The sequence below is a fragment of the Phaenicophaeus curvirostris genome, chromosome 8 (genome assembly GCF_032191515.1).
Source record: "Phaenicophaeus curvirostris isolate KB17595 chromosome 8, BPBGC_Pcur_1.0, whole genome shotgun sequence".
Taxonomy (NCBI): domain Eukaryota; kingdom Metazoa; phylum Chordata; class Aves; order Cuculiformes; family Cuculidae; genus Phaenicophaeus; species Phaenicophaeus curvirostris.
This window is the reverse complement of record NC_091399.1, coordinates 7,302,965-7,323,564: the sequence shown is the minus strand read 5'-3', so window position 1 is coordinate 7,323,564 and position 20,600 is coordinate 7,302,965. Positions and strand designations below refer to the sequence as shown.

Sequence of the window (20,600 nt, the reverse complement as noted above, 5' to 3'; positions counted from 1 at the left end):
ATTTCCCCGTCCCTCCCCGGAACCAGAGCCCGGGGGCCTCCCCGACGCACGCTGGGAATCGTAGGCGGCGCCGTGTCCGCCGCGCTGCGGCCGCGGTGCACACTGGGAGCTGTAGGCGGTGCGGGGCCTCCCCGGGAGCGGCGGCCGCGGGGCACGCCGGGAGCTGTAGGCGGGGTGGGGGCGGCCCTTCCCGCGGCGCGCGAGGCATGGCAGCGGCGGCGGTGGCGGCGGCGGAGGCCTCATTGTCCCCAGGGCGGGACGAGGAGCACGGGGAGAAGCCTGAAGGCGGCGGCGAGACCGCAGCGATCAGTGAGGGCAGGGGGGGAGCCGGGGAGGCCGGTACCGAGTGGTCTGGAGGAGACCGGGGCCGGCAGGAGGGGGATGGGGTAAGGGGTTGGTGGGGAACCGGTGACCTGGGACCAGTATGAGGGAGGGGAAACGGGGAACCGGGGGGGTTGAGCCGGTGGTGGAGAACCGGGAGGTGTCATAGAATCATCGAATCGCGGAGTAGTTTAGGTTGGAAGGGACCGTAAAGCCCATCCAGTTCCAGCCCACCCTCTTCCACCTCCCACTGGATCAGGAGCTCCTAGGCCCATCCAACCTGGCCTTGAACACCTCCAGGGATGGGGCAGCCACAGCTTCCCTGGGCAGCCTGGGCCAGGGCCTCACCACCCTCATCGTGAAGGAATTCCTCCTTCTGTCCAGTCTAAATCTGCCCCTCTCCAATTTATACCCATTGCCTCTCATCCTATCACCCCAAGCCTTTGTAAACAGGCCCTCCCCAGCTTTCTTGTAGTCCCTTCAGGGTCTGGAAGATCTCCGGGGGTGTTGGTTCCTTCAGGTATCGGAAGGGATGGGGGGAACCGGGTGCCCTGGATGGGAGCCGGTAGCCAGGACCGGTAGGTGGGGAGACACACAGGACCGCGTGATCCCGAAAATACCGGAAAATCAACTCTCTAAGACTCGTTTTGGAGTTTCAGAAAGCGAGCATCCTTTATCAGGGCTGGGCAACACGAGGGAGGGATCTCCATCAAGCACGTGCAGCAAGGCAAGAGCTAGGACAGAATAAATTTCCCACTTACATGTGTTTAGATTTTCCCAGAAATCTTATGCACATTCTATTACTCTCTAAGGACTAATTTCAATGTTATTATGAACTTCACAACTGTCAAATCTCTTGCTAATTTGGAGGTGGCTCCAGCTCTGTCTGACCTTGCATTTGAGATGGGTGCTGGGCTGCCCTTGCTCTCAGTCTGGGTTCCCGGCCACGTGTTTGCCAAAGGTTGTGTCTCTTCCCGGCCCCTGCTGCCCTTTCGGGGCTCTTCCCAATTAAAAAAGGCTAATTTAGGTTCTTTGGAGTGTTATTGTGTATGTGCATAATCAGTGAATCCTGATGGGTGCTTTAAAAACCACTTTGGGAGCAACTTGCCTTCCTTAACCACCTAGCTTGGCCTCTCTCCACGTGCATGTAGGCACAAACTGTTTGTCCATCACTGCATGCTCTCTTTTCCAGCCATTTGAACCCCTGCGCCTGCTCTGAAGATGCCCAAACTCTAGCTCTGGTGACTCCAGGCACTACTGGGCTCTGTAACAGCAGCTTTTCTCATGGCGCATGTAGTCATAATCAATAGTTGTTCTTCATACCAAAAATCCTTTTAATTCTTTGTTTTCTTTCTGTTGATAAAGTGTGTAGAAACTACCACCAGGCATCTCGCAACTTTTTAATTGAGAAGTAGGCGGCAAATGTAACCGCCTCAGGGGAGTTGCCAGATCTTTAAGAAATACAGCAATGCTTCCAGACCAATGCTGGTCTTGATCTATTGTAAGGTAGCTAGAAAATTGTTAGAATTGCCTTTCTAAACAAGTTCTTTAACCCCTGTCTTCAGGTATTCCTTTCATTTCCTCTTTCTGTTTATTTTTACAATAGCAAAGATTTTTATCCAACTGCTATGTTGAAAAGCAAACAAACAAAAAACCGCTGGGGAATTGCTGTAAGATCTTTCCAGCCCTTGCTCTGTCTTCAGTAGCGGCCAGGAGAGGGTGTCTAGGGAAGGCAAGCGGGACAAAGCAACTGTACTGTAATGCCTCCTCCAGAAATACCTTCAAACACAGCCCCGTTTGTTCCTCCCTGTTTTCTTGAGCTATAGGTCCTGGGTTTGTATTTAAAGCCTCATCATTGATTTCTCTTATATAGAAATCTCACTTCAGTACTGGACTTGCAGCATCCGCCTGTGCCAGAGGTCCACAGCGCTCACAGCAGGTTGCATAGAGAACATTCTCTCCTCTCCCTCTCCGTTTCCAGCTCATGCGGTGCATCCCGGTTTTTGTGTAGGATGAGACAATTAGGCATTGACTTCTCTGCACTTTCTGCACCTCATGATCTTGCAAACATCTGTCCAGGCTATAAAGTCATGGCCTGCTCTGCTACTTCTCAGTAACTGAGAAGTGATGCCATAGCTTTGCAAATTCTTGTCACCAGTCCCTTTGAAGCTTGTGGGCTTTCATGCTTTCATGAATGTGGCTTTCCTCAGTTGTTTGAGATCGGGATGCTTCTGAGGATTTAAATTTCTTCCTTTCCTCAGAACTGTATTACAGCCCCAGGGTGGTGCTGATGCTCTGCTCAAAGCCCAGGTGTGAAGTCCAGATAAGGATTTTTCCCCCAAGCCCTCCACTTGACCGTCTTTGTCATTTGATTGCCGAGCCACTCAGCTTCTTGTGCATCCTTCAGCCCATCTCTGCCCCACCCCAGAGAAGTCATTGACTTGCAGATGCTGATGACTCCAGGCGGTAACCTCATGATAGATGTAGTTGTACTCGATGATCTAAGAGATCTTTTCAGACCTAGTGTTTCTATGATTCTATGAGAGTAAATTCCTTCCTCACTCTCCTCCTTTTCTCAGACTGTTTAACTGGTCATAACTACTTCTAAACATCGTTGGTACTTTCCTAGGAGTGTTTGGACCTCCTCCTTGCCTGCTTTGCTTTGCTAGCACTGCCTTGTGCCCAAAAGAAACGTGTAAATGGTATTTTGTTAACTCTAAACATCTGATGATACAGATGGGAAAACAGTTTTGTCTGTCCAGGATGCCATTACTTCACAGCGGTTTGCAAGGATGAGCAGTAATTAATCTCCTGGTTTTCTCCAACATATTGCTTGTGTGGTTTTTTTCTTCTTCACACTCGTAGTTATTTTTGCCTGTTAGAAGCACCGAATTATTGGAAACAAATGAACATATTTGTGTAATTCAGTTCTATCCCAACACTTTTACTGGTTTTGTTTGCATTTTGTTTAGATGGCGTTGTTGCCTCTGAAGAAGTGAAAAGCAACAACCTGGATGGGACAGTTACTGAGTCAGAAATGAAAACCGAAGAAAGAGGAACAGAGGAAGAATCCACAAGGGAATCTGATAGCAACATCTTGGATGTATCACCTGATTACCCAAGAGGTTTGCTAATAAACTCTAATAATATTTGTATTGTGTGCATGACGAAAGGAGAAAAGGTAGGGGGTGAGAAACGAGAAGGGAGTGTGTGAAATCTCATTTTCCATACAACCAATAGGTGTGGATACTTCCCTGGTGTATCTGAATAGAATACTTCCCTAAGGCACTGGAAACCTCTTTCAAACAGATGTTTTGCCCTTACTGGTGTTTCTGAAAGTCACTGAGTCATTTCATGCATACAGGGCATCAGAAGAGAAGTCAAGGTTAGGTGAGCTGTGGATCTACATCAGGCTTTGATCCTAAAAGCAGCACAGGGAGCAAAGAAAATCCGTTCTATCTAAGTGCAGAATTAAAGCTGGGAATTGCTTTTATCCCTACCTTTAAAACTCGGCTCCGTATCTTGAGCACACAGATCAATTGCTATTTTTGTTTCACATACAAGCACCTGAAGATTAATCTTGTAAAAAGATCACAAAGGTTTACAGTCACTACAGAATTAGGGTTGCTGTCAGCTGGGGTGTTCTGTGTGCTGAAATCAATACAGGTAATTCTTTTGTTTCTAGCAAATTACCCACTGCTCCCACTGACTGATAAGTTGAAAAATCAGGAGGTAAATTTAAAAACTACACAGTCTCCTAAGGGGGGCAAAAATAAATGGTAGAATTGAATGTATCTTACCTATGCAATGAATAGTTTTACTTACAATTGGTCCACTTTTAGCTGATGGTTTAGTTTTGGCAGACAGTTCATAGGATGTTTTTATACTGCTTTGTGCATGATTCACTAACAATGCCGAGCAGTAACATAGGGAATAAATGAAATGTGACTTGATTTTGTTTTTTCAAACAGAGGTCTTTCCAGTTTGAGAAATGTAATCTGTGTCTGCTTTAAAAAGTAAATAGAAATACATTGAATAGTGTGGATCTTAGTAAAGAACAGTTCCAGTCATTAGTTTTGCCGTCATTCCTTCTGCCGTGAAAGTTAAAGGATACCAACGAGCATTCCAGTTGGTACTACAGGCATTTGCCACTGATGTTACATTTGAAATTGTGCACAGAAAAAGAGCAATAAACTAAAAAAACCCAACTTTGTGACTGAGAATGTGTGAACGTTTTAACTTCTAAATATCTCTGCTTTTTAGAGAAACACATTTCAATTCAAAGACATCTGGCTGACCTAGAGAAGCTAGCTGACCTGAAAGAAGGTGAGTTTCCTGTGGCAGTGTCCCAGAACACAGAGCTTTGTGTTACAGGTATTTACATCTAATCTTAGTTTTTAATTTTAACACACTATATACATTTATATTGCTTAAAGGGTAGGAGTTTTGTTAAAAAAAACAGCTTTATGGTTTGTTCCTGGCTGATTGAATATTGTACTTACTTCAGTACATTTAAGGCCCTAATGATTCTGTTCCGTCTTTTTCCTTGTGCTGTAGTGTTTCTGACGTTGACAGTGTGCATGGATCAGCAAAATGTTAATTCTAGCTATCCTTCAGCAGCTTAGGCTCATTTTACTTCAAGTGCAATAATAACAGGAAGGCTAATTGTTGTCTTTGCAGTGTTTAAGTGTCAGTCTAAATAAACATGAATTCTGGTTTTGGATGGTTTTTTCCCTACTCTGTTTATTTCTGCTGTATACCAGGGCATCGCATAAGGTTGCGATGTGTTTTTATTACAACTTCTAGTTTTTCTCTGCTCCCATGTATGTGTTCCATGCTGGCAGTGGCAGCCCTTCCAGCTGAGATGGTTTTTATTCACAGATCAAGAACATCAGGGTGCACATGGGGTCCACCTCACAGAGATCTTGCGCCTTAATCGTCTGTTAAGAGTGGCTGCTGATGGAAATTATGTCAGTAGTAACAAGAAATGCACTATCCTCTTGCCTGTTCTCTGTAGCATTGTTCTTCTCTACTGCCACATGTGTTAGTGCACTGTGTTTATTGTCATCACCTCGTGTATTTGGTACTCGGTACCGTGAGTCTACAGAAGTGGCTGATCAATATTAGGGAGCGCTGGTGATTAATTGGTGAACTGTAGGCTGCCTGTGCTTGCTGCAGAGTTGTGCAGCTGTGCATGGACATAGTAATCCACTCATAAAAAAAAAGAGGACTTTTACTTTGTGCAAGGCTAAGATAAGTGATTGTTGTTCTAGACCATTGTGTTGTGTGGTGTGTTTCACACACACGAGCTTTTCTGCTGAATTTCACACGAAAGGTTGTTTCACGTCCAGCAGCAGATGTTTGTGTGCTCTCATTTCCTATGTTTGTGTTCCTATGTGTTACTCTACAGTAGCTTGTTTTTATTTAGGTTAGTACTTCAAGTGCTTTAGCACCTTAGCTCTCAGATAATCTTACCTTTGCTTTTTTGTCCCTTATGCATGATTTCCAAGAAGAAAAGTTACTTTAACATAGAGTACGTTATCTTTTTCACAGCTTAGAAAGAGACTAGGTGCTTGTTTTACCTAAAATATTCAGGAGGAGGAAAACCAGATTCGTGTTCCAGCCTCATCAGTTGGGGTTTGTGGGGTTTTTTTTTTAAACATTGCAAGTCTCTAGACTTCATCTATAAAATTCTGTTATTCTGCAGTGCTCTTCAGAAGTTGCATTACCTTTATGTTGCTGGAGTAAAAAACACTGGAAAACAAAACCTGAAGGTTGTAGAAGTTGATGATCTTTAAAGCAGTAGTGATTTGTGTCTATGTTGTGTGAAATACAAAGAGGTAATTGATGCATGTGAAGTTTGTGTGTGCCTGAGATAGAACATCCCCTGGGTCCCTCTGCTAGTGCCATTATTCTTTTTTTCTCTTAACATGCATCTCAGCATCAGTGATAACTGCATTTTGTGTGTTTCTCGTACTCTTTCATTTGTATTTTCAGATGAAAAGAAGCCTTGTCCGTTGTGTCCTGAGGAGAAATTCAAAGCTTGCTATAGTCATAAGCTCCATCGTCATCTGCAGAACTTGCACTGGAAAGTTTCTGTTGAATTTGAAGGTAATGGCAGTCATGACTGAGTAGTAAATGCTGGAAGAAATGGTAGACATATAGGACTTTGTTCTCTGTTTCATCTTTTTAAATCCATCTTGACTTACGCATCTTGTTAACAGGTCTGAAGGAGAACTGTGTTTTGACATAATTTTGACCTGGGATGGCATTTTTGGCTCATCTTGAAGGTTCCATGGTTTCAGATAAATACTTAAAATATTTATTTAGTATCAGTACTTGGTGGCTTTATTTGATTTTTAACAAAATCTGTGATCTGCTTGTAGGATGCATTAAAATCCCTATGGGAAATTTAAGAAGGAAAAGGAAAGAAGCAGTATATGTTTTTAAAGAACTAGGTGTATGAGCTTGCAGGAGAAAAAAGGACCGGGAGATAGACAAGATGAGAGTTAAATTAAAGGTGATCTGACTGGGGTTGTGCTTGTGTGCACTAGCAGATGTCTTTTTTAGTTGTTTTTCCTTTGAACTTGGAACGTGTGTGAAGACTCCAATGAAACATAAGTCTTTTATCCAGATGACAAAACTTTTCAAAGTTACGTAATGCATTGACTCACGACCAGGCGGAGGGAGCTTTATAGGATGCTGACAGTCTTAGAAAACCAAATTGCCTGTACATAATTCTTTCACATTTTAAAAATCTCTCATGTGTAATTGGCTGATAAATGCCTCTGTGCCAAAGGTGAGTTTATAAAAGAGTTGATAATGTTCTCTAGTTGCTGTCTAATGGCAACAGTTGGGAATTTTAAATGAGACCATGCAATAAAAATAAAAAGCATTTTGAATTGGAGTCTGTGGCATAGGCCATAAGCGTTCTATTCACTTACTGCACTGGGACGTGACAAGAACTTGTTTTCCAGGGTACAGAATGTGCATCTGCCACTTACCTTGTCATCCAGTAAAACCAAACCTCGTTGGAGACCAGGTAAAAATGCTTAATCACAGAGATATTTGTTACCCTACAAAGTGGGGGAAATGCATTTTGGGGAACGTCTGTGGCTGTAGTCTTGATTTGGCAATCCAGTGTGGGATACCAAAAGCTTATCAGTCCAGAATGGAAGTATTTGATAGAACCCCTGGGTAGTTGAATGTATTTGCATCTGTCTCCTTCTGATGGGTGGCTGCCTGGATCCTGTACACCAGCACCAGAGTTTGGAGTGAACACCCTCTTTGTGCAAGAGACAAAGGGTTCTTTAGGCCAGGCAATTTGCAGTGCTGTGGCAGGAGAGCTGTGCTGTGCTGGCTCTGTGATCATTTACAGTCTATGTGGCTGTAGATCCAAAATATTTCATGTGCTCTAGAGGCAACAGGGAGAGGAGTTCTTCATCTGCCTGTGCACAGGTATGGTTTCAATGTAACCGTGTTTATGTATTCTGAAACTCCATGAACTGTATTTTACAGACATTTTCAAAGATGGGAGCCCATTACCACTGTATCATCTGTTCAGCAACGATCACGCGAAGAACTGATATGATAGGTCATATTAATCGTCATGTGAATAAAGGAGAAACTGAATCGAGGTTTATTACAGGTGAGTTCTTCCGTCTATAAAAACATTGAGTCTTTTTGTACAGTCTAGTGCATGAAATAACTATGATATGTGGGTAACAGACATGAGAAAAATTCCAAAGCAGGTTTAACTGTAGTAATAACAAATCTGTTTCAGAACATTTAGGTGTAGCAGTGCTGTGATTTTAGTCTCTGCATGGACCTGTTCCTATTGATAAATAATATTCCCTTCACAGTTAGTTTAACATTGCAAATGTTGGCTTCTGTCTCTAAAAACAAAAATGGAGGATCTGGAATCCATGAAACAAAACCTGTATAGTTTATTGCCTCTGTATTTGACGGTGTTGGTATATCAGTCTTGAGTAAATTTCTGCAATATAAAAATCCTTTGCTTCTTATCCAAACTGCATTGGTAGGGATTTACAAAACAAGATGACTTTGTCTTCAATCCTAGAGTCATGCTAGAACTTTGGTAAATGACAGCCCTGTTCCAGAATTAGGCTTTTGTCTTTAAACTTGTATAAACGAGATTGGAAGCATTTTAAATAATTGGAATGCCAAAGCCTTATTTTTGCAAGTCGCCCGTTCTCTATGGCCATCAAGTAAAGAGCATTTTACTGACTAGCTCGTGCGTAAGAATTGAGGGGGTTTGCTGCAGCCTAGGTTGTTACTGTCGAAAGTTGATCTCGTTATTTTCTCTGTCTCTGTAAACTTACAGCTTTTATCTACATCTAATAAAGACGAGACTGGAAGCTATGCAGGCTGAGTACTAGAAGGTTATCTAGTTAGTAGCTACCAAATTTGTCCTGGTCGTTTCTGGGGTAAATTTTGCTACTGTCAGACTAGGGCTGAATTGCTTAGAGGAAGGACAGCAGGGGTTTGCAGCCATCAACTCAGAAGGTTTGTTTAGCCACAGACTGTTCATACTAAGCTTAAGTGCTGAAATTGTCCCTCTGCTTTTGCTTTGCCCGTGCACATTTCCTGAAACCGGTTGATAATGTAGATTGGAAGAAGGATTTTGAGGGATTTTTGCGGTTCAATGATATACACTCAGGACTATGTTAATGGAGTTTAAATTAATTAACAATGTATTATGTTCAAACATGCAAAACGGACGTGCTAAGCCTTGGGCTCAGGGGCTTGCTTCCTCACATTTGAGTGAATCCAAGGCAGCCCAGCTAAGAAACAAATCTGGTGTTTTATGGGAAGAAAACTGTGGAAGAGCTTGATGCTTAACCTGCCACTCTTACAAGATAGATTGTTGCCTGCTTTCCCCCCGGCTTGTTAACTGATCCCTGCGTGAGCTGGGTTACTGCGTAGCCCAGACCTCTCACTCTATGGGAGTAAATTTTCAATTTAATTGATTAAAAGCTAATATTAATTTCAATTCTCACTAGCTCTCTCCTTCCCCCACGACTACTTTCTTTTAGTTCTTACTCCCAAGTCTTCTCATAAAGTGCTGAAAGAGTCGGCCACAGATGTGCAGGTTCTTCCCAACTACTCCACACCTCATAAAACAGATTCCTACTTTAATCCTAAAATGAAGCTCAACAGGTAAGAGAACAGGGAGTGGGAGGATGTACCAGAGGGGGTGGGGATTTTTTAGTGAAAAATAACTTATGCCTTTGGAAAATGAAACCTGGCAAAACCTCTGTTCAGGAGAAAGAGATTTCAGACTCTTCTTGGCAAGTATTTAAACCCAAGAACACAATATGGGAAGTGATGCCATTTCTGAAGCAATTAAGTATTCTTCTGTAGTGAGTATTTCAGGGAGGACAACAGGATTTGTCAGGAGCACACTTGAAAACTAACTTTGTTGTATACACGTGAGATGTATTCCAGCCCCTACGAACTCCTTGTGTTCTCAGTGCTGTTAAATGTGAGCTTGGGTTCTGAAGTGAACCGTGGAGCAGCTCAGACACGCCTCGAAGGAAGGTGTTGCAGCCGAGGCCATGGCTGTGCCTAGATGAACCAGACCTGTTCCTCAGTACAGTGAATTTTGTTGCTCTGCAGTCATTTCTGACTTTTTAATCACAGCGCTGTTGGCAGGATGGTATCAGATTGTGCTAGGAAAGCAAGGGAAACTGAATTTACTGTTGAATGCTTGCTGCTTCTCCCAGTATTAGAGCAACCAGTAATTGGGTTCAGGATCTTGCCTTAGGAATATCCTGCTGCAGAATTAAACTTCTGAGGGTAGTTGAGATTTTTGATTTACGATTGTTCCATGTAAACAGTAGAGTTTAGCTTAAACATTGTAGCGTTATATTCAAGGGAAATAAGAAAGGAAAAGGAAGAAAAAATATTTTCTTAACTTACTTACCCATTCTTGTTTTATTTTCAAGGCAATTGATATTCTGCGCGCTGGCTGTTCTAGCTGAGGAACGTAAACCCATAGAATGTTTGGATGCTTTTGGTGCCACTGGTAAAATCAATTTCTTTAATCTTCTGGCTATAACCAGTAGTAAAAAGATGCAGAAATCAGCAGTAGCTGATGTGTATGCAGAAATAGTGTGAGGTACACATTAGTTTTCTTCATTAGGCAGGCAGTCATTAGATTCCAGGTAAAGAAAACGGCCATCAAGAGCCCAGCATTAGGTCTCTTAAAAAGTCTGTAAATAATATTAAGTCAAAGTTAAGTTGTCTCCTTAAAATATCCGAGAAATAGCATTTTTCTAAACTCGTGTCCAGGGTCACAGTTGTCTTGTGACTTCATGGCTGTGGAATTTGGCTGTAAAACTAGCCTGTGTTTTAAAAATGTTGATGAATCCTAGCTTCTTTATCAGAATCATCTTAATTGATAACAGAAATTCTGAACGCAAATGAAATGTAACATAATTCTGTCAGTGTCTGAACAAAAATCCAAGTTCTTTATTCTGTGAGAGTGACAATTATGTCTTTCCTCAGGTATAATGGGGTTACAGTGGGCAAAGCATCTCCGAAGCTCTGTGAGAGTGACGATTAACGACTGTAATGAAAATTCTGTGACGATGATTCAGGAAAACTGCCTTTTAAACAAAATGAAGGTGAAACTGAACACTAGGGAAGACGACAACGATGAAGCCATGGGAGATGGAGAAGAAAATACCGACACCATTGAGGTGACAAAAATGGATGCCAACGTTATAATGCATTTGAGGTCATTTGATTTTATGTAAGTGTTCAATGTTTCTGTTAATAACTATCTGGTTTGATAATGACGCATCACCCCATCTCACAGCGAATGAGGATAGGGGGAGGTTGGAATGGAAGAAGCTACCACCAGTCAAATCACTTGGTGTTTAAATGTAATTCTGCTGTCACAGAAATGGTATGGTAACAGAACTTTAATCTTAAATGTTTTAGAAATCACTAGAAAAAATATTAAAACCATCTGACATCCAGAACATCCTGGAAACAGACATGAAAATTTTAAGCCCAGCTGGTTTTGGTAGAACTTCATTGTCCGTTCAGTAACAGAGAAATTGTTATTCTTTCTTTTTTTTCCTTAGAGCTTTTAATTAATTGAATTTTCATGCCTCTGCATATTATAGGGCTTTATTGCATCTCTTGTTTCAGTGCAGCTTGTTCATTTTCAATTAAAGCAGGCTAATTATTCCAAGGTGGGTTTACAGACGTATGTATTCAAAACCAATACAGGCAGCAAAATAAGGGACTGGATTTTTTTTATTAACACGCAGATCTAAGCTAATTAAGCAGCAGGTATTGAGGCTGAAAATTAATTATTTTGTATGTAAACTGGAATGCATGCTTTTGAAGATATTTTTTTTTTTAGAAGTTCCCTTTTAAGGATGACGGTAAGCATCAGGCAAATATTCTTGTAACTTGAATTAGTCAGTGGGTCAGAATGCAAAAGAAATAATACTTGCTAGCTCGGTGGTGATGTGGATTTTTCCAACACAGAACTTCACACACATTCCAGAGCCATTCATGAGAGGAGTGCTCTAAATTTTTGTTCCGTCTTCTCATGTTGTTTCAAATATGACTATAGGTGAAGCATTTTAAATAGTGTTTTCGTGAGATTAAAGCGGAGATACTCAATGGGACTTTCTTTCTTCTCAGCCATTTGGACCCCTTTGGAACTTCTGTGAATTACCTGGATTCTGCCTTTAGAAATGTGAGAAATCTTGGGATTGTGTCGTTGACGTCCACAGACATCAGCTCACTGTATGCGAAGGCTCAGCACGTTGCCCTGCGTCACTACGGTTGCAGTATCGTCAGAACAGAGTATTACAGGGAACTGGCAGCCAGAATCGTCCTTGCTGCTGTGACAAGGTACTGCTGAAACGCATCTGCTTCAGTTCTGCTAGAAAAGTATTAGCCATCAAAACCTTCTGGCTGCTTCTATAGGTTGTACATGTTCAGTTTTCAGAGTTCCATAATCCTAAAAGCCAGACTTCTTGATATAAACTTATTGTTTCATATTTTGTGTGCTGCTGTGGCATAATGCAAATTGTAAACTAAAAGACTGGTCAAGACAGAAAATGCATAAATGGAGTATGGGTTTGGAATGGTGGGGAGGAGTTTTCAGTTGTAGGGAAGGATGGTAATTTAAAAAGAAATACCCAGGCTTGCCTGTCTGTAAACTCATTCCTCTTGTCAATTTTGTAGTCATTTTAGTGCTGTGCAAGACTCGAAAATATCAATTACATTGTGTGAATGGCTTCTAGCTAAGCATTGTGGTTCAACTCGCTTCAGTGGAAGCTGATGTAAACTTCAGATTCTTATGCTTGAGGTTAAAAAGATAGATGTAATTCCTAACTTGTAAAATGCATATCGGTATTCACAGTAAATTCAGTCTGTTAAACAAATGAAGACATAAAACCTGGTCCCTAATTGGGGGAAAAAAGATATAGGCAAGAGGAGGGGAAAACTGCTCAGGAAAGATGAGGGGATGAAATAAAGCGTGCAGAGGCCTTCATAATGCCAGAACAAAAAGCACCTGAACATGCGTAGATTTTACTTCTGTCTCCCTGCATGTGTGAACTTGTTCACTGCAGAATATTGTCGGGTACAGATGTGCTGCTCAAGCATAGTTTTAATTGTGCACTGGGTTACATGCTCCCCTAAAGAGTTCTTCTTTCTCAATGCTTACATAACCTACCTTCCCACAGTACTTATTTAATTAACACTTGATGATTTACTGTCCTGTGCGCTACGTGTCCTTATGTGTCCTACGTTTCTGCTTTCTCGGATTTTCGTTGAGTTTGTTTCTCTTTTTGTTACCCTATCCTGGTAATAGGCAGGTATAATGCTTGAATAGAAAGCTGGTGCAGATGGCAGACCAGTTCTTCTCGGTGAGGATTCAGTATTCCAGTACCTAGAGAGTGAATGAGCCAAAGGATCTTGAGCAGGTTCAGGTGTCTGTGGCAGTCTCAGCCTCCTGATCTCAGTACAACGTGGTTTTGTGTTTTTCCTTCATAGAGCTGCAGCTCGCTGTAACAAAGGCATTGAAGTGTTGCTTGCAGCAGCTCTAGAACATTTTGTTCTAGTAGTGGTCAGAGTTTTAAGGGGACCGTCTTCTGCGGATGATTCAGCAAAGAAAATAAGATACCTCATCCATTGCCAGTGGTGTGAAGAGAGAATTTTTCAGAAAGAGGGCAATATGGTAGAAGGTAAATGGTTTTTCCTTTGCACTTTCTGGAAGGTCTGTTTCCTGTATCTCTGTTTTGTGCTTTTTTAGGCCTTGTTTATATTTACATCCCCTTAGTAAAGTAATAATTCCATTAATCTAGTGTATTGTATGAGGAGGAGAGGGCATTTCTAATACAATAGTATCTGCTTTACGGTGGAGGATTAGAGTAGTTGTCTGTGTGGATTTTGCTGTATAAAGGCGCTGGATTTATTTCCAGCCAGGACATGCTCCAACTCGCTGTAGTTGCTGCCGCTGCCGGGATGCCTCATTTGCCCACAGACCTGTCCTTTCAGTAAAGGGCATGAAGGGAGCCTAATCCTTGACTTCCTAATCCTCTGTACAGTGTCAGACTTTGGTGTCAGGTTGCTTTCTGTGAAAACAGTTCATTCCAGTCCCTTCAAAAAGCAGTGAACTCACAGTGTGGCTTCCCCCTCAGAGGAGGGTGTGTTCTGCTGGCCCCTCGCAGGAGCTGTAATGCTGGGGTAGGAAAGGGATGCAGCATTCCTGTAACTCAGCTAATGGCTGGTACGTGAAGGCAGCCTCAAGGCTGAAAAGCAGCTGTTGGTGGGCTGGCTCTGCACCCGAGTTAGCGGAGGTAGGGGACACAAATTAAGCCAAGATGTACCTACTGGCCAGAGGGAGTCAGTATGAACATAAAAAGGAAACCCTTGTTTCAGCATTTGGGATTCTTGGCTGTCTGACTACAAACTGGTGGGGTCTCACTGGTCGAAGTCAGGTGCAGGAGCGTGTAATTACTTAATGTCTTAATTGCAAGTGAGCTGACTTATGGTTTTTAGAGAACTTGTAGGTGGGCTGGATTTTGGAGATGTAATTGGCTGATATTTGAAATTGTCTTTTAATATTGCTGTAGGAAGGCTGACAATGGCCTTGTTTCTTGGCAGATTTCAAGTAACATAGGAAGTTATGTAGCTTTCCTTTTTCTTCACTGTTTTAACAATGATTAAAGATCAAGTCATTAATCACTAAAATCTCCTAAGCCCTGCTTAACAGGAGAAGGGTGTCGCCCTCCCGCTGTTGATTGCCCTTCTCGGTGCCTCCACTAAACTAAGCTTCTACTCTGTATCAATGTCATCTCACTCTCCAGCACAGTAGGCAGTGCTGACTATGTCAGAGCAACTTAACTACTGTTTTTCTGTTGTAGAAAACCCGTACCAGCAGCTGCCTTGCGATTGTCATGGCAGCATGCCTGGGAAGACAGCAGTAGTTCTTGGTCCTCTCTGGTAAGTACAGAACACAATACAGAATTGGAGAATAATTCAGGGTGGAAGGACTTGTGGAGGTCAGGTGTTCAGGCACATAATAAAAGTGCAAGGCTGCTGGATATTAGAATCATAGAATAGTTTGGGTTGGAAGGGACCTTAAGGATCATCCAGTTCCAACACCCGCCCTGCCATGGGCAGGGACACCTCCCACTGGATCAGGCTGCCCGAGCCCCATCCAACCTGGCCTTGAACACCTCCAGGGATGGGGCAGCCACAGCTTCCCTGGGCAACCTGGGCTCCCAGCTCTCATCGGGAAGAAATTCCTCCTTCTGTCTAGTCTAAATCTGCCCCTCTCCAGTTTATACCCATTGCCCCTCGTCCCATCACCACAAGCTTTTGTAAACAGCCCCTCCCCAGCTTTCTCATAGCCCCTTCAGGTACTGGAAGGTCGCTCTAAGGTCTCCTCAGAGCTTTCTCTTCTCGAGGCTGAACAACCCCAACTCTCTCAGCCTGTCCTTGTATGGGAAGCGCTCCTCACCCTGCTGGCCACGCTTCTTTTGATGCAGCCCAGGACACAGTTGGCCTTCTGGGCTGTGAGCGCACCTCGCCAGCTCATGTCGAGCTTCTTATCAAGCAGCACCACAAATCCTTCTCTGCAGGGCTGCTCTCATCATATCCCCCACCCTGTATTGAAATAGGGGATTGCCCAATATTCTAGCAATACAAGAGGGGGGATAGCGATTGGGAGGAATTCAGGAAATGGAGTTCAGACAGGTTAATAAGTAGTACATAAGTAATAAAGAGCCTGCTTTAAATTTAACATTCAGTGCAGCTTCTGTTGTGCGCAGGACGTGTGTGTTCCTCCAGCTGCAAATGTTAAGCAACTCTTCATTACTTGATCCTTGTGAGGAATTGATTTAGTAACTCTTGACATGTGGTGACAGAAGCAAATAATGCACTGTATAATTAATACTTATAATTTTCTCTTGTGAGAAACAAGAATAAATGTTTTTGTTATGCCTTTTCATTATTCCAGAGCAGTATTAAAAATGGTTGGCGGTACTTTTCTTTCACGGGTTAAATTACTTTCTCAGCGTAGTAGGGCACGGCAGTGGTGGAAATAAAAGTACTGTTTAAGAGCTTGATTTTTAACAGGAGACTAATGTAACTATCACTGGAAGTGAAGGAAGTCAGTATCACTGAGTTTGGAACACAGCCAGCCTGACGCAGCGCTTTGGTGTAACACAATTCCTGATCAACTTGGGCGAGAGATTTTTTGAGCAACTTTTTTGCTTTCATTAAGTTGTCTTTTCGCTTATCTTGCATTTCACAGGTCAGGAGCTCTCTTCAACACTGGATTCCTTAGGAGAATGCTGTTTGAGGCCGTTCAGTACGGTTTAGACGAAGTCCAGCCACTTCTGAAGACGTTAGTTTGTGAAGCTGAGTGCACAACTTTCAAGCATTTTTCTACTCATAGCCCTTATGATGAGAACAAGCAAGGTAAGAAAAGTGGCAGACCGGTCACAAAGGACTGGCTTTATGGTGGCTTTGAGAGGTGAACCACCACATAAACCTTCCATAAGAAGGTCAAGGAAACGTTTGTTGATTTAAATGCAGTGTGGGATCTCTCAGTTCTTGTCAGATGGGCTCTGTCAGAAGCAGAGCGAGCCCTGCATTGGGCACCTTTAATGGGTGTGACAGATCTACACCAAATAACCACAATGCAGAAAGTTGGCTGCTGTGAACTCCAGCGTGTTCCCTGAAGGAGATGGAAATGCTGCCTGCCAGTCCTTTGGTTTACCCCGATTCCCACCCCAGAGCATGTGCTGTTGGGGAGAGAGGGCTCCAGCCGCCACGCTCTGCATCCTCCACAGGGATTGCAAATCAGTGTGCCACGAGAAATGGCTTTCTGTATGGGAATGCTGTTCAGCTATTAAATGAAATTGTATTTTGAATATCCCCTCTAAGTGCAAGTTACTGAGTTCATAAGTCTAAGTTACCCTTTTTACTACGTGCCCTTAGGCCAGAGCGTGGCATGATTTCATTCTTTTTAACCAAGCCATTTTGCCATTTTCCTGTCTTAAAGTAGTATTAATTTTGACTTTTTATTGTATCTTAGAAGAGTGTGGCGTATATATTAAAACACCAAAAACTTCTGCAGAATCCTCCGTGATACCAGGTAAGTAGATTGTTCTGGCAAATCTGCAGCAGTTTCAAATTAAACTAATTCAAGTGATGGCAAAGCCAGCCTAGCATTCACTTTTTTTTATGTTTTAACACCACTCAGAGGGGGTTTTTTTTCCCATTGAACACCGATGTAAGTTTATCTTCATCCAGAATCATGTTTACTGGTAAGAGCAGAATGCTGAATACTCTGTGAAGCCTACTTGACTTCACTTGTTATGTTAATTAAATTCAGGTGAGATTTTAACTTGGCAAAATACTAGCTTATAAAAGCAGACACAAAGGTGTAGTTACTTTGTAGGTTTTTCTGTGTGCTGTCTTGGGCTTCAGTGGTGGTTTTTGTGGTCTCACTTGGATACTCACTGGCTTCACGGGTGTTTTTTGTGGTCCAGGAAAAAGAAAATGTGAAGAACTGATTCGAAGTGCAGCCAAGCGACAAAAATCTGAGAACAGTGCTGAGCACCCTGCATTTTACTACAACATCCACAGACACAGTATTAAAGGAATGAACATGCCAAAGTAAGAGTTTCATTTAGGTTCTGGTCTTGTATGACTATGACAACTGATATATACATATATATACACACACACATATATATAGCTGGTGTTGAATCGGCCTTCTTAGTATTAACTCCTTTTCAAATGGGCTTTTTTCAGGTTAAATAAGTTCTTAACCTATCTCTCCGAGGCTGGATACAGAGTCAGTAGAACCCACTTTGATCCCATGGGAGTTCGCACGAATGCGCCCTTGGCACAGTTTAAAACAATCCTGATGAAGTACAGCACTCCCACGTACGCTGGGGGCCAGGCGGAAGGCCCTGTCCATCTCCCTGAAGATGTCCAGGCAGCGGAACAGGTTCAAGCTGCAGGAGATGCTGAGTTTCTGGAAGATGATAAATCCGGAGTCACTGCCACCGTGTTCACAGAAGACCACCCTCCTGGTTGTGAAGCTGATTAATGCAAAATGTTTTATGCACAGAGCAGGATATTACAGACTTGCAAGCACACCCCATTCAAGTAAGCCAGTACTTCTTACCAAACTGGATTTGGGAAACTTGAGTTGCCTGCTGGTTTAGTTTAAAAAGATGTTTTAGAATTTTGTAGCAGAACTTCCCCCTGATCGCAGTGTCAGAGGACAAGGTACCATTGAACATCTTAGCTACTTGCTTCTACGCTCACATCCACTTTCTCCCTGTGGCTGCTCCTGAGTCCATTGTTAAAGCCTCACTGCCAGCACAGAATCTGGAAGGGTGGATGGGGCCAAAAATCTTAAAACGTTTCTGAACGTCAGGTTAATTCAGAACAGGATATTCCCAAAACAAATAATTCCTAGCACCTGACTGGTTACAATTTGAAGGGAGGGAGTCATTGTTCTCTGTACAGGCAAGGGCCCAACGCAAGTGAGAACAGAAAGGACCGGTCCCAAGACTGTTACTGAAACTTGTGTTTTTACCTAAACTGTAGAGAATTGTTAGTCACTCTAGGGTAGCTCTTTGTCCCGAGGTTACATTTGGTTGTGTGCTGCAGAAAGGTACAGTGACAGGATGTTGATGGGAGCATCACGGAATCAAACACAGAGATCAATATGATCAGCGAGTGTTCACTTTATTGAGCTTAGCTATTTCTTTATAAACCCTTTTTGGTTACATAACTGGGTGCCCACGAGGGTATCTGCAGTGTCAAAGGTAGCTGTCCATAAGGCTATTACTAACATATTATTGGCTAACCTACTGCACATGCTAAGATACCAAGTTATACTAAAATTAACTATGTTGATAGTTCTCTTCAATTGTTTTTCTTTCAGCTGGTACTCGTTCCCACTGAACTAGCTGCTGCATTCCTCCCAGTTGGCCCCTGTTTATCTTTTGGCTCTCTGTTTCAAGGCCTTGTTAGAGTTGTTCAGTATTAAACAATCTCACAGCATCCAGGCCTTGTTCTCTGTAGAATGTTCCCACAACAGGACACCACAGGTTGAAGTTGGAGGTGAAGTTTTGCTATTGATTTGTCAATAATACAGTCTCAGCTGTCAGACCCCTTCTGTGAACGAGCAAAGATGCTGTGTTGGTGGTCAGTTCTGGTTTCCTTAAATACATGGCAGCATTCCAGCCAAACAAGCTTGATTTTGTCCTTTCTTTCCCTCCCAACTCGGTTCTGATGCCTCCTCTGTGCGTTTCATGTGATTTTGGGAACAGCCATCAGAACTGAACCAGGCTTCCTGTTCCTCTTTATCCACAAGCAGAAGAGAGGGGGGTTTGTTCTTATTTACCCTTCTCTGAAACATGATGGTAAGAGCGCTGCTTCTCTCACTGTGCACCAACCAGGATTAACGTGACTGACAATCCTGGCTATGCGGCACTTCCTAAGCGCCTGTTAAGTCAGGATAGACAAGTTAAGAGTTCCCTAGTTCTGCACTGGGTACTTGTTTTTTCAACTGAAAAGGCCACAGGCTTCACTTGCAGATAATGCCCTGCTCACTCCAGCGTTAATGGCAGGGGGTTAGAGCCAGTCAGAAAGTCGCATAACTGGAACAAAAGAGTGTTCTCATGACAATACAACAGGCGAGAAGGGTTAAATGAAGCCTGGTGTGGGAAATACTTTTGATTCCTTTAGCACCTCCTAAGCAACGGAAGGGATTGTACATCTTTTCCAGTCAAAGCAGCTGTCCCTTGGTGTGTGCACAGGGAGAGGCACAGAAGGTGACATTCGGGCTTGTCCGTACAATTTGGGCTTTTTTCTTCTGTCAGATGGGCAAAAGCATCTGTGATCTGGGCCAAGGAGCTTTGCCCGTTGTGCGTGACCAGCAGAAAGGGTAGTTTTAACTCAGGCCAGCGAGAATTCTCTTCCTGCTCCAGAGTTGTCTGGGGAGCCTTGCTGTGGTGCTTGTTTGTCAGGTCAGGGCAGTACCCCCCAGCTAATTCATTAATGAAATACTCCTGCTCCTTCTGGGCTGCCGTTTGGGGGCTTCTGCTTTCTCCTGTGTGATTGTGTTGGAAGACAGGACAAGTACATGTCCTCATGCTCTGTAGAAACAGGCTTTGGGGAGCGCAGCAGGCTGCGTGGCTGTGCCTCAAAACTCCTCAGCAGCAGCAAGGAGCCCTCTGCGCACAAGAGCACAGTCCGAAGCGGTTTTGCTCAACGTGGGCCACCAGAACAGTGAATGAACTACATGAACGCAGATGTTGGTGGCAAGGGTACTGCTGACTCTCTGCATTCTTAGCGCTGAGCTGATGCTGCTCTGCCGGGCCCTCTGAGCCAGTCCCTACTGCCAGCCCGGCAACAGGCAACCAGGTCTTTTGTCAGATCGAGGCTTTGCTGGAAGCAGCTTGTGTTAAATAGAAAATCAGAACTCATTAACTGCTGGAAGCAGCAGCGTTCCGAAATCAGTATTTGGTTATCAGCCCCTGCTGGGGACAAGCACCAGACGACAGTGCAAAACTTAACTTCTAGGATATGATCTAGTAACCAGCACGGGTAGGAGTGGCACCTCTGTGGAGCCGAGGAAAGCATCTGCCTACGGCAGCAGAAAGCAGGCAGTGGGTGCTTACGAGCTCTCAGGGTGTTTTCTGTTGAGCTGTGATGTAAGAAAACTTTGAGGGAGTTAAAGCTGTTCAAAG

The 20,600-nt window shown here is 43.3% G+C and overlaps 1 protein-coding gene across 2 annotated transcripts; it reads left to right on the top strand.

The window, feature by feature from the left end:
- The first annotated feature begins 184 nt into the window (after positions 1 to 184).
- On the top strand, positions 185 to 18,774 carry TRMT1L (tRNA methyltransferase 1 like). 2 transcript variants are annotated; one of them, XM_069862327.1, is made up of 16 exons: positions 185 to 309; positions 3,294 to 3,446; positions 4,585 to 4,647; positions 6,319 to 6,432; positions 7,299 to 7,363; positions 7,840 to 7,969; positions 9,378 to 9,501; positions 10,290 to 10,369; positions 10,852 to 11,098; positions 12,007 to 12,219; positions 13,369 to 13,559; positions 14,742 to 14,820; positions 16,136 to 16,302; positions 16,922 to 16,981; positions 17,379 to 17,505; positions 17,644 to 18,774. In XM_069862327.1, exons 1-16 carry the CDS (start codon positions 207 to 209, stop codon positions 17,942 to 17,944), a joined length of 2,217 nt encoding a protein of 738 aa, XP_069718428.1. In that variant the 5' UTR covers positions 185 to 206; the 3' UTR covers positions 17,945 to 18,774. The 2 variants fall into 2 exon arrangements, with proteins under 2 accessions (XP_069718428.1, XP_069718425.1); XM_069862324.1 differs by having other exon boundaries at positions 4,585 to 4,695.
- Positions 18,775 to 20,600: the final 1,826 nt, after the last annotated feature.